At 46.3% G+C, this 12,052-nt stretch overlaps 1 protein-coding gene across 3 annotated transcripts in view; it reads right to left on the minus strand.

Moving 5' to 3' along the window:
* HIPK2 (homeodomain interacting protein kinase 2) overlaps positions 1-12,052 on the minus strand; it is a 129,454-nt gene that overhangs the window by 19,509 nt on the left and 97,893 nt on the right. For 2 of the 3 annotated variants that reach the window (XM_063395670.1, XM_063395668.1), the window contains exons 6-9: positions 11,081-11,265; positions 7,182-7,344; positions 4,426-4,645; positions 2,797-2,918 (exon numbers count right to left, since the gene is read on the minus strand). In XM_063395670.1, the coding sequence (XP_063251740.1) occupies positions 2,797-2,918; positions 4,426-4,645; positions 7,182-7,344; positions 11,081-11,265 (690 nt within the window). The remainder of the gene's footprint in view (positions 1-2,796; positions 2,919-4,425; positions 4,646-7,181; positions 7,345-11,080; positions 11,266-12,052) is intronic. The other variant, XM_063395671.1, reaches the window with a different exon arrangement.

Below are 12,052 nucleotides of genomic sequence, written 5' to 3' on the forward strand. Positions count from 1 at the left end.
GCTGAGGTGGTAGAGCAATGCTCTGGCCCTTGTCCTCAAGAGGACAGGGTGGGTCCCCTGGAGTGACCAAGCTCATACTTCAGATATTGAGCAGGAACAACTAATGGAATAACGTTTTGAATGCCATTGGCAGGACCTCTGTAGGAAGTGTTGTTGGGAAGGAGTTAAAAGGAGAGAAAATCAAGAATCCAGGCTGTTATTCAAGGGCAGGGAACAGTTCTGGGTCACATCGTGGAAGCCTGCTGGAAAACTGTACAGCTTTGCTTCTTTTGAGATCTGAAGCCACAGTGAGCTATTAGCAAAGACAGGATCAGTCTCCTTTCACTAGTCTCTGTGCATATAGTATGTGGACCACACTTGCTTGAAAGGATGAGAAGAGACCCAGAGAAGTTACAAACAAGTTATTTTAGCCACTGACCCTGCATCTTGCACGCTGCTTGCTCTGCCTTGCACTGCCTAGCTCCATGCCACAGGCTGCAGACACACAGCTGCCAGACGTGACCCTCAAGCTCTGTCAGTGTCTCTGCCCTGGATCCCTCTGTCCCTCATCTGGGACAGCTGGTTTTGCACAAAATACACAGGGAGAGGTGGATGCCAGCTGCACTGGGATGCTGTAAGGCTTTACCAGCCACAGGCACCCTGAGGAGGGCAAACACAGAATCCTGTGCAATGTGCTGGGCAGGGGAGAAAGCCTGATGGCACTACACAGTTCTGGGGGCACGAGGAGCAGCACCATGCCTCATCAGTGGGACAAATGAAGCAGGGGACAGACAGAAGTGGGCTCTGGAGGCGCTGCACTCTCTGCTGGGGCCAGTCGGTCTCGCAGTGGCAGGGCCCAGGCTGAAGAGCACTGGATAAGCAGCTGTGCATGAGAGGAGCAGCTCTCTGCTGGGAGAGAGACACGCAGCCGCCGAGATCAGATGTGACTACAATGCATCACAAAGAAGCTGTGTTTTTCCATTCAGGAAACTGGAATTGGGTACAGATTTGTTTATCAGACCAGCTGCTCAGCCCGAACCCAGCGAGGCCCACGGACACCAGATGCCACCAGCATCAATCAGAGCGCCCTGCCATCAGAGACAGCTCGCATTTCTCATCGTGCAAGACAAACAGGCACAGCAACAGGCACAGCAACAGGCACATCTCTGCTCTTCTATTACATCAAAACTTAAAAATCTGTGCTAGTGAGGAGTGTTTCTCGGAAACAGCCAGAATTCCCCTTTGGAAGTGACAGTGAATGAAACATCAGTAGAAAGTATGCAAGGGGGAGCCCATGAAACGGGTGTTCATGTGGCAGAGTCAGCACTGAAATTGGTGACCTATGCACAGGAGAGTGCTCAGGGAGAGCTTTACTACCAAACATTCCTCACTTGCACAGAGCCCAAAAAGGCCACGATGAGAGGAAAGAAGGAGCAGGAGGTACTGAGATCTTTGAGGATCCTGCTGTCTTTGAGATGTTTCAGATCCAACCCTCACCCCTTCAAGCCCCAAAGGACAGCACACCACAGCCAGAATGGTGGGGGCATGCAAAGCTCTGTGACCTTCTTCATTCAGAGCCTTGGCTGACTTCTTGCACCAGCAAGAAGTGCCAGCCTCTGAGCCTGCACAGACTGCTCCTTGCTTTGCCATTGCTTTTGTTTCCCTGCCTCTTAGGCTTTCCTTTCCTACCAAACAAGGGAGGTGGCCCATGTCAGTTGTTACAACAGGCTGCAGCAGAGATCGGTTTGATGTTTCAGACAGCTCTCTGACAAAGGCTCTGCTATTGGGAAGGGGCAGGGCAGGCTAGCTGATGGAAATCACACAGACTGCAAGTTGCATTTTGATCTGTCTTCACCAGGTAAGTGTGACTGGCAGCTGGCAAAGGAAGGCAAGAGCACCAACAGCCTTACCCCACCAACACACAGGCATAAACCCTGAAGTCTGCTGGTACCTGACTGCATATGAATGTGCTGGCATGGCAGATCAAACAAGCCTGAGACAGAGATGTGCCTTTCTAACTAGCTGGTCAACTTTTCCAGCTTGCACAACTTTTAAGCATACTAGTTTGTTTTTTTTTTTCCCTGTCTGGTATAAGCAGAGTGCCAGCTCAAATACAATTGAGGCAAATTCACTGAAACCAGCACAAGGAAGAATGAACTGCTCTTCTGGTTTGAGGAGCTGGGATGCACCTTGAGGATGTGCATGCAATCAGTAATATCCATTCCTGTTTGGTTTTTTTCCTAGGAGGAACCATTCTCATATTTTCCTGTGAGAATATTTCAGACAATTGTGCCAATAAGAACTGCTGACAAGGAGAGCTCCTTGAGTGTGGGGCCCTTGCCTCTGCCTCCTACATCTCTGTCATACCTCAAAAGCAGAGGTGCTCATAAAACAGAACAGTGAAAACTCAAAGCATGAAAGGTATTTATCAGCAGCACGCAATTCATCAGTGCAACTCCTGGCTGCAAACTACCCCCAAGATTTTGAGTTCAGGAGGATGCAGGAAGTTATTATAGGTTCCTTCTCCGCAGAGGCCTGACACTGCTTTCCCTGAGGGTTTCACACTGATTTCAGTAGAAACGCAGAAAGAAAAAGGGTTTTTCCAGTGGCTTTTGCAACTCTGACATAGTCTTTGAGCTGAACAATGAGCCGGGGGAGATTTTGACATTTCAGAGAAAGCTGGAGACCCATATACAGTTGCCCACGTTTCCAAACTGCACCACAGAAGGCCCTCAGAGAAAGCTTCCCTCCTCAGCCTCCAAGAGCTAACCAACACAGTAAACACCTGCTGAGCTTGGTGTCTTTAGAATTCCTTACCTGTGCGAGGAGTCCTGGCTGGATCTGAAGAGGCTGGGCCCCAGGAGCCTGAGTGACAATGGGAACGGCGTTCTCCATCCGGACCGAGTAGCCAGCGTGCTTCGAAGGGGAGGCTTGTAACCCTGTTCCACCAGCACAGAAGGTACAGCATAAGCCACAGCAGCACTGCCAGGAGCAGGGGCTGGCTCACAAAGGCACTCGCTGATGTGCACTTAAACTGCAATGTTCAGTCCCTTTGAATAATCAGCTAGCAAAGTGCCACATGCTCTACCCCGGCCCAAAGATGTCCATCAAATGTTCACAAATGTGATACGTGTATAAGAGTGCAGAAAAGACATTTCCAAAGGCACTAAGGGATCAGCTGAGTTTGTATTTTTAGGGTGCCTCAGGCACATGGGAAATACTGCAATACGATGTGCACAGGCAGAAAAGGAAAATAGGGGAGTGAATGGCTTCTCTTCCCCATAATCTCCAGTTTAACAACAAGAAATGGTCTTTGTCAGCCAAACCCCATTGCTATATGAGAATGCTCTCTTTACACCAGAGTGGGATGGGAATCCAGAACTCCATACTCCCTTCAGCCTTGATGGAGACAGGTGATTTTCTCTAGCAGTTTCTTGTGACTCATATTTAAAAGGCTCTAGCACACCCCAAACTCCAATCACTATTGGCTGAGGCCCACATTAGTCTAACTGAGCTACAGGAAGCTTCCCTTGCCAGCATCTCAGTGCATGGCACAGCCTGTGCTGCCTCCTCTACTTTGGAGCCTTCTCAAGCAGCAAGCTGAAGATGGTCACTTACATACTCCACTTCTGAAGTCAAACCCTTGAGATGCATTTTAACTAAGCAGAAGAGGTCTAGCTAAACCTCTCTAGTTCACAAGAGCTTTGATAATTTTGCAGAACATTTAACCAGTGCCTGGAGACTAATGCACAGAGACAGGCTTGTAGAAATGAAGAGCAGAAGTTGCACCAGCTGAACTGAGGTCCATTTAGACCACTTCCTACAAATACTTGGCTAGTTTTCCCAAATTGCTACAGCATGTAAAGTTAACAGAAGGACAAGTGGCTAACACCGAGCATCTCCCAAGTCATCTGACAACAGTACCCACCACTAGTACACACAGGCAGAGCTGCTGCAGCAGGGCTGGAGCTGAGGGAATTGTCCTCATAAACGGCCGTGAGCATCTGTTATGGGGGAGAACCCTCGTCTCCACCAGCACCACGCTCCTGCTGCATTACCCTCCCAAGTTCCCCTTTTAGCAATCAAGTCACTGAGAAGTGACAGTATGACCCATTACACATGTACTGATTTACTGGTATTGTGTGGGAAAGCTTTCAAGTTAACCTAAGTATGGCAGAAGGGCCTTAAACTTTGTTCAGGGCAAAGGATGACAAATACCACATATTCTCCCCCAGCCCCTTCTCAGTATCAGCTGCCTCCAGCCCAGGATGTTAGAGGTGCCCGCAGATCCTCTGCCAACACAAACACTTCCATCTGCAACGACCTCACTGCTCCGATTTACTAGGCCAGCCCTCCTCTCTGCCATACGACCTGCACTGAGGAAACTCATTTCCAACAAGAGCTGGACGAAGCAGCAGACCAAGGCCCGGTGAGGCTGCCCCTTACCTTGGAAGCCTGGTGGGCAGACGATGAGGGCTTGCTGCAGGGGGTCTGGCCGGGCACAGATCTGCGCCGTTCCCGTCTGCAGGGGCATGCTCCGCTGGGCCACCGCAGCCATGGACGCCGCTGAGGGCTGGTAGAGTGCAGATTGGTAATTTAGTATGGAGACCTCAGGGTTGGCTAAGGAAATAGTGGCACTGGAGGAGGTGGGAGCCAGGTTGGTGGTCTAAAGGAATGACGGGAATTAAAACAAAAAACAAACAAAAAATGAGGGAGATGGGTACGCCGGAAGAAGCAAAATCCAAAAAATAATAAAGTAAAATAGTGTAAGATAAAATAAAAACCAAACCAAAACAGCAGACAAGGGGTAGAACAGGACACTGAGGAGTAAAGAGACAAGGGCAGTGCTGGGGAAGGATCACCATCTGCCTGAGTAACCATTGCTGTACCATGCCATGGGACCTCCAGCCACACGGCACTGCTTGTGCTGCTCAGAGACACATTCCCTGCAGCAGAACTGCAGCCCCATTTCTCACCCACCTGGCTCTGCTTTGCAGCACAATGAAGATGGGCTCAGAAAATGTTGCTATCCACAAATCACATTGTTTGTTCATCATGTACATAGCTCTAGAAGCTGCTCACATTTCGCAGGTAACACAGACTCAGCATCTCCATGGCCTGTGAAATCTCATCCTGAGAGGGAAAATTCATTCTGGCCTTTCCTCTTAGATACCTTGTATCTAAGATGGCACATGCCCCTTGAATTATGTTTGGAATTTGAGTAATCAGAAGGCATAACAGGAGGTAATGCTAATACTTGCAAAGTCTAAACTTCACTCGAATTGTCTTTAAAATCTCTTAGAGCAGAAACTTCAGCAGGGAATGTTTCAAAGCCAAAAAAATCAACCCAGAGTTCTGCAAAAATCTAGAAATCTGAAGACCTTTTTTTTTTTTTTTTTAAATTTGGACTGAGTCTAACAGTTGCAGGCAACTAAGCAGCTCTGCCACTGCTCTAACTATATGTTCTTAGCATGCATGCCTAGGGAGCCAGACACTACTAGACCAGAGCCAATCCTTCCCCTCTATCCAAACATACCAGCAACACTACTGGAGATAGGTCAGACAACACTTTCTCATGGGGAATGTATGAACCCAGGAGGAGGATTTGATCAAGATGCAGGAGCGAGCAGACTAATAAGCATTTTGCACTGCCTGGTTGCCATTGGACCCATGCTGCACTGCCACAGCCATGAAGGATGTGACAGCAGAATATGTCTTCCTTATCCCCTCTTGGTGCAGAGGCTGTGATGTGCAATCTGTTCTCCTGTGCAACACACTGAGCAGCAACCACAGCAGCTCCCACACTTGCAATCTCAGAAGCCATAACTGGAAGGAGGCAACCCCCAGATATTTTGCAGAGATAGAAAACAAAAGAAAGCCAAGACAAGTGGTATGTTGAAGAGAATTGTGAAAGGCTTTGAGCTTTTCCAAATTAAAACACCCTTCCTGGAAATATTCCTACCAATTCTTCTAGAACATTGGGCATACTGGTTCTGCTCAGAACACACGCCCCACACGAGAATTCAGAAATTACCATGGATCTTCCCAGCCAGCAACTGATCTCAATGTCAAGTGAAATGCAAGGAAATGAAAGCAAGTCTGCCTTTCCTAGATGTAACTGGTACAAATGGTGTCTCTGCCCTGCAGCTGGGGCTAGGGGAGCACGTAGCATGCATTTCTTTAGTCAGCATCTCCGAAACAGCCAAGAAAGGGAACTGGTGTTTGTAACCCATACCCACTCACACCAAGTCACGACCTATCTCTGTCTGTGCCTGCCTGAATTGTTTCAAAATACCTTCTGTGATCACATGTATCAAGACCTGAGCCAAGAAGTCTGCTTTCCTCCCTGACACAGGAGCATCCTGCACATCTACACAGACTCCTTCAGCTCTCTTGCTTTCCAGACACCATTTCCGCAATGCCACCTGCAATCTCTAGAGTGAATCTTGAACAGCCTGTTCCCAAAAGGCTTCAAAGAGAGCAGCTATTTCTTGAGCTTCAGTCTCCTAGAGTGCTCTCCCTGGAGAGTTTCCTTTCACTGCTGTAATACAGTACCACAGCAAATAACTTAGCCTGATAGTCACATAAAATTTGTTAACACAGCACCCCCCAACACTGGGGCAAGTAAAACTAATACAAAGCATGATTATAAAGCCAGAGCCCACCAAATTAGAGTGCAATGTGTTTGCAGTGGGGGACATGCACACGGTCCCCACATCAACTGTGGCCCCTGGAGTAAAAGCAACAAGAGATAAGAATAAATATTATTGCTAAACTCTTCTTTCCTGTTGATCAGTTACAGTGCTGTGTCTGTTAAAGAGGGTTTAAATTCATTTTAATTCAATGCCAATTTGAAGAAGAGCTGTAAGACCACAAATACTTCTGCCTGACCCAGGGAGTGAAGTACTATTTGCTGCATTAAGGGACTAATGAGCTTTTCCCCATAGCAACTTCCCAAGTAAGCAGGATTTATCACCCCAACAACATAAACAACAAGGGCAACATTTCACCGTCACAAAAAATGTCACAAGATTACTGCTTGCCTGAAGAAAAGAGAGTGAGGAAAGGAGCAGGAGAAGGAGAGTAAAAAGGCACCATCTCTTGGCAGGCATGTTAAATGGGATGGTACTTTGCTTTTCATCTTCTAGGCCCTCCTGACATAAATGTTTCAAGCACTGGCTGCATGTGATTGATGCCCTCACCTGGTTGTGGACTGTGTTCAGCTGGTTGTTAAAAGTCATGGTCAGGTTGGTCGATGTACTTGGGGCTACGTGGGTGATGAATGGCGTCTTGCTCTGGTTCACCGTGTCGTACATATTCACCCGCCGCTTGCAAATCTCCATGTTCTGGAAGCAGGACTTGACACTGCGCGGGGAGAGGGGGGCAAAGAAGGCAGAGGAAATCAACCAAGCGCCTCACACAGGTAACAGTTCATCACAGGGGCCCTGCCATAGGTCTCCATGGCAGGCTTAGCACTTTCGAGGCTCTTAAAGCCCTCTGCTATTTTATGCAGGTCTCTCTTAACCGGTGAGAGTCAGGTTAACCCTGTACTGAAGAAGGCCAAGATGAGAGTCCCAGCTGCCCTGGGACTCCTGGGTGCTCCCACAGGTCTCTGCACTGCAATACAAGTCACAAAAGCAAGCAAACTGGTTGCTCTTTAGGGGACAGGGTGAGAAATAGAAAGCGGCTATATTAAAAAACTGAAGGAGACTGAGACCAAGAAAGAAAGATACTGGTTTTTTCCTAGTGATGGAGCCTGAGAGGAAGAGAAAACTTGTGCTTTTTTGCCTCAGTGTAAGTGTAAACATAGTTTTACATGTCTTTTGCATGGAAGAATTTTATTCTTCTTGATCACTGAGAAAGTCATCCCTGTTCCTTTTAAGCAGTTGTTCACAGAGAGCTGAGTCCAGCTAAGCAGTTAAAACATTGCCCCTGTCTGGTGAAACACTTGTGCAGATGCTTGTCTTGAAGCATGAGATCTCCTCTTGCAGTCATTGGGACAATTCATATCAAAAAGTTATTCCACAGCAAATTCCTCAAGCCCCAAGGGAATCTGGTTCTGAGGTTATCTCACACTGAGAACTGGATCTCTGGGGGAATGATTACAGCTTCTCCCTTTACACTGATTTTTCCTTAAATGCTATTGATATAGCAATGAAAATTTTGAGAAGTATCCTATTTTGTGCCCCAGTATAAGAGATTAAATACTCTCTACATTTCTAAAGCACAGTAGGCATCTGGTAAATGAAACTGTCCAAATTTCATTAATTAGAATACCAAAGCATACAGAGGTTAAGAGACAAAAAACATAGTGAACCTGGGCAAAACTCTATTTTTACTACAGTCTCACTTTTTGACATCTGAAAACCAAAATAGGTTTTCCACAATTCTTCCACAATAACTGCTTTTACAAATGTGACCTCAGAGTCTGAAACACAACCTCAGAAAGTAAAAAGGCGTTTATTTTATTTCCATTATCCCAACATGGAAAAAGAGAAATACCAAGCAGTGAAAATCATTTGTATGCTGACCATTTTGTAATGACCTAATCTGTTGGAGGTAGGGGGTATATCCTCACATGATTTTTAAGAAATGAAATGTCTCTTCAAAAGTAGCAACCATATATGATCCCTAAGGCTGATGAAGAGGATCTAGATCTTTTTATCCCTGTCTTTTCTCTTACTCAAATGGTCACCTCTCTTTTCCTACAAGTAATATCTTGGTAACTGGATCTGGGCCATAAACACCTGCAGACAAGCCAAGCTCAGGACACTGCACAGCTGCCCATTATGTGCATTTGCTTCCAGAACTATACCTGTTGGTCACAGAACAGCCAGCAAAATCAAACACTTAGCAAATAAATACAGAAGGCTATTGGATCACTTATTCTCAGTCAGCTATGAATACAATTCCCATTGCACACAGAAGAAAGCACTGGGAAGAGTATAGGTTCTGTACATGGTGAATAGAGCATGTTACTAAATGGTTTTATCTAACAAAGTGTAAGCTCTACAAATGCAATACCATGTTTTCTGGCTTTACTTTAAAAAAAGGTGGTGGGGAAAAAGCCTGCAGGGACAAAGCAAAACAGACAGAAAGTCTAAGGAGCACTCGGCAATTTAAGAGCCAGGAAGTTAAATAAGTGAAATGGGAAGCTTAAGATCACTTTGCTGTCTGCTTGTAAGAAAGCAGAACAGCCTCTCTTGTGCTGCTCAAACTTGCAGCCTCTCTGAAACGTGCCACAGCAGAGATTCCTTCCAGAAGCTCCAGCTTCTGTATATTCTCACTTTTTCTGCTGCCCAATTTATTTCCAAGAGAGATTATAGCTCCCTGCATCTTTCAAGGCTTTGAAGTGTCTATTCTCCAAACCACACGTAATCACAGACAAAAGTTCCATCCACTTGCCATGCTGGTTACAGCTTATTGCTCTTTGCCAGCCACTGCTTCCAGCGTGGAGGGGCTTGCGGAGTTACGCACCCGGCCGGCACACATTTAGTATTCAGAGATGTGAAGCAGAATTCTTTATTTGGCTAAAATTCTCACTGCTATTGGCCCCAGTGATACTTTCAATCTTTCTGGGGCTTTGCCTGAGCAGCCACAAGTGAGCACTTCAGAAATGAAGATGTGGTTATGGACGGCTGCATTGGTGGAAAGGTTTCTGACAGCAATGCGTTAAGTCACAGATCTCTCCTATCTTACACAATCAGTTGTTGCACAGTCAGAAGGACTGTTGCAAATTAAAAGACTTTTGTCTATGATGCTCACTCAGTATTTTTGCTGTCATATTTTATTCATGACCGTTTTTTCTATGAAACTTTACTTTCTTCCTGTTTAACACAATCATCCCCCATCTTGTTTTCATTTATCACTTACTGTCTATTTATAGGTAACAATGCTCAAAGATGGCTCTGCAGGCTAAGTCTGGGTCTACACAGATTGTGCACCCACTAACTTCTGGTAAGCAGATGCTCCTATCTTGTGATAAATATGACAAAAAGGCAGCTACATCTCGCTCAAAGGGGGAAAGCTACCTTACACAAACTCAAAATACTGCAGCCACCTATACAGGCAGGGGAGCTGACACAGTTGGGGGTTGCTCTGCAGCACAAAAAACATACTCTGCAGCTTTTCAAGCACCCCCCTTTAATTTTGTACCTGAGCTCCTGACAGCCTTTAAAACACTCATGCAAATGGCACCCAAAGAAGTACTGCACTGTGCCAATAATTGCTCTCCTGTCAAGGGGAAGGGACAGCCTGCAAAAGCACCTTGAACTGCCAAGTGCTGTAAAGCAGGATATTCACAACTAAGTGTCCTGAAGGCTTTGGAAAACTTTCACTATGTGTCTACCTTCTCCACTTACACCTGAGAGGCCTGTCCCTGTGTGAACTGGACATGGGCAGTGGGCTGGGTGCAGGTATCCTGCATTTCAGGCTGCCGTGCTCTGTGGTGCAGCTTTAGGAGAAGAGGCAGTCAGGCTTGAAGATGCGACTTCTCATCTCTGTCAGGCAGTGGAGCCCATCCCCATCCACATGTGTCAGCTGAGGTCAGAATGTGGTATTTAAGGTGACACAGGTGGACAACAACAAAGCTGAAAACTGAACTCCTTGTCCTGTTGCTTGTGCCTGTAAAACAGCCTGCTGCAGAACAGCTCTTCCCTTAAAAAGCAAACAACCCCAAGCTGACTCCTGGCACGATGGGAAGGTTCTGGGAGGAAGGGTCGGTTCCCCACTGCAGATAAGGTTGATTACTCCAGTAACAATCAGGACTATATTACTTTGAAATAGATTGATACTTTCAGCACTAATTGCATAATTTCTTCTGCATTTTAATGCAAAAATATGTAATTACCGAATATTTACATAATTAATGTAGCACACACTGCAGCATTTTAAATGCCAAGCACCTACAACACAATTCTTGCAACCTTGAGCTGGAAACTGTCTTTTTTTTAAGCAGGAAAAGATTAAAACTTAGGGATAAAACATCTCAACAAAGCCCCTCAGACACACTTGGTCTCCACAACCAGACACACTGGTCACCACAACCAGCTACCCTCTTCACCCCCCAATTCAAAACCCAAGGGGAACAAAAGCCACGTACTGTGTGCTGTGAGGGAAGTCGAGCAAGTGCGTCATGGTGACAAAGGGGTGGCTCAGAGTTTCGATGGGTGTTATCCTCTTATCCGCGTCTATTGTCAACATCTTCTTTAACAGATCTATGAACTCCCGCCGGTCTGCCTTTTCCACCAACATATCGCTGCCTTCCAAATCCGTTGTCATGTTTACCTGGAGGAGAAGGGACAGGAGTGAGTGCCAAAGGGGCAGAGCAGATGGTCAGGTCTTCAGCAAACTGTGTTTACTCCTCGCTGGAGCACATGCCCTGCGAGCCTCCCTGTCTAAAGGGGTGGCTGCTGAAGAGCCACGCCAGACTCCGTGGTGGCCACTCATCTGCCTTCTGCATGTCACATCTCCAGACGGACTGTTAAGGGTTCAGCTCGCCTGGGTCAGTGGCTAATGAAACACTTAGTCACCCTCCACTGAAGATGAACAGCTTCCATGTGGAGCAGGCAAGCTCTGATAATCGGAGTATTTATCATATACTGTGCCATCAGATACTTATCTATGTGTCCTATGAGTAAAAAGTATATAAGAGCCATAAAAATTGTCAGTAGGTTTATGAGAAATATCCCATTCACGTATCAGATGCCAGGAAAAAAGATGTGTTATGTTATTTCATGTATTATCCAGTCTCCTCTGATTCCAGTCCTCTGTTTCTGCATGTTTACATGTTTACTTGCAATATCTAGACCTTGCTAGCACAAACTCCAGTTTGGTGCTAGTGTTGGGCCAGTTTTGCACACTGGTTTGTTTGTCAGCACAAGCTCCCATCACAGGAGTGGTTATGCTGGGATTAGCTCTCACACCCACATGGAATTGACACGCTGAATTAGTACTTCCCATTCTTCCCCCAGCCAGCCACGTTTTACAGCGAGCACACTCTTCTGTGCCCATGATGAATATTTCCACTGTCACCCTTTAACAAATGGAAATATTAAAGCACAGAGTACTAAGT

The sequence above is a fragment of the Prinia subflava genome, chromosome 4 (assembly GCF_021018805.1).
Source record: "Prinia subflava isolate CZ2003 ecotype Zambia chromosome 4, Cam_Psub_1.2, whole genome shotgun sequence".
NCBI lineage: Eukaryota > Metazoa > Chordata > Aves > Passeriformes > Cisticolidae > Prinia > Prinia subflava.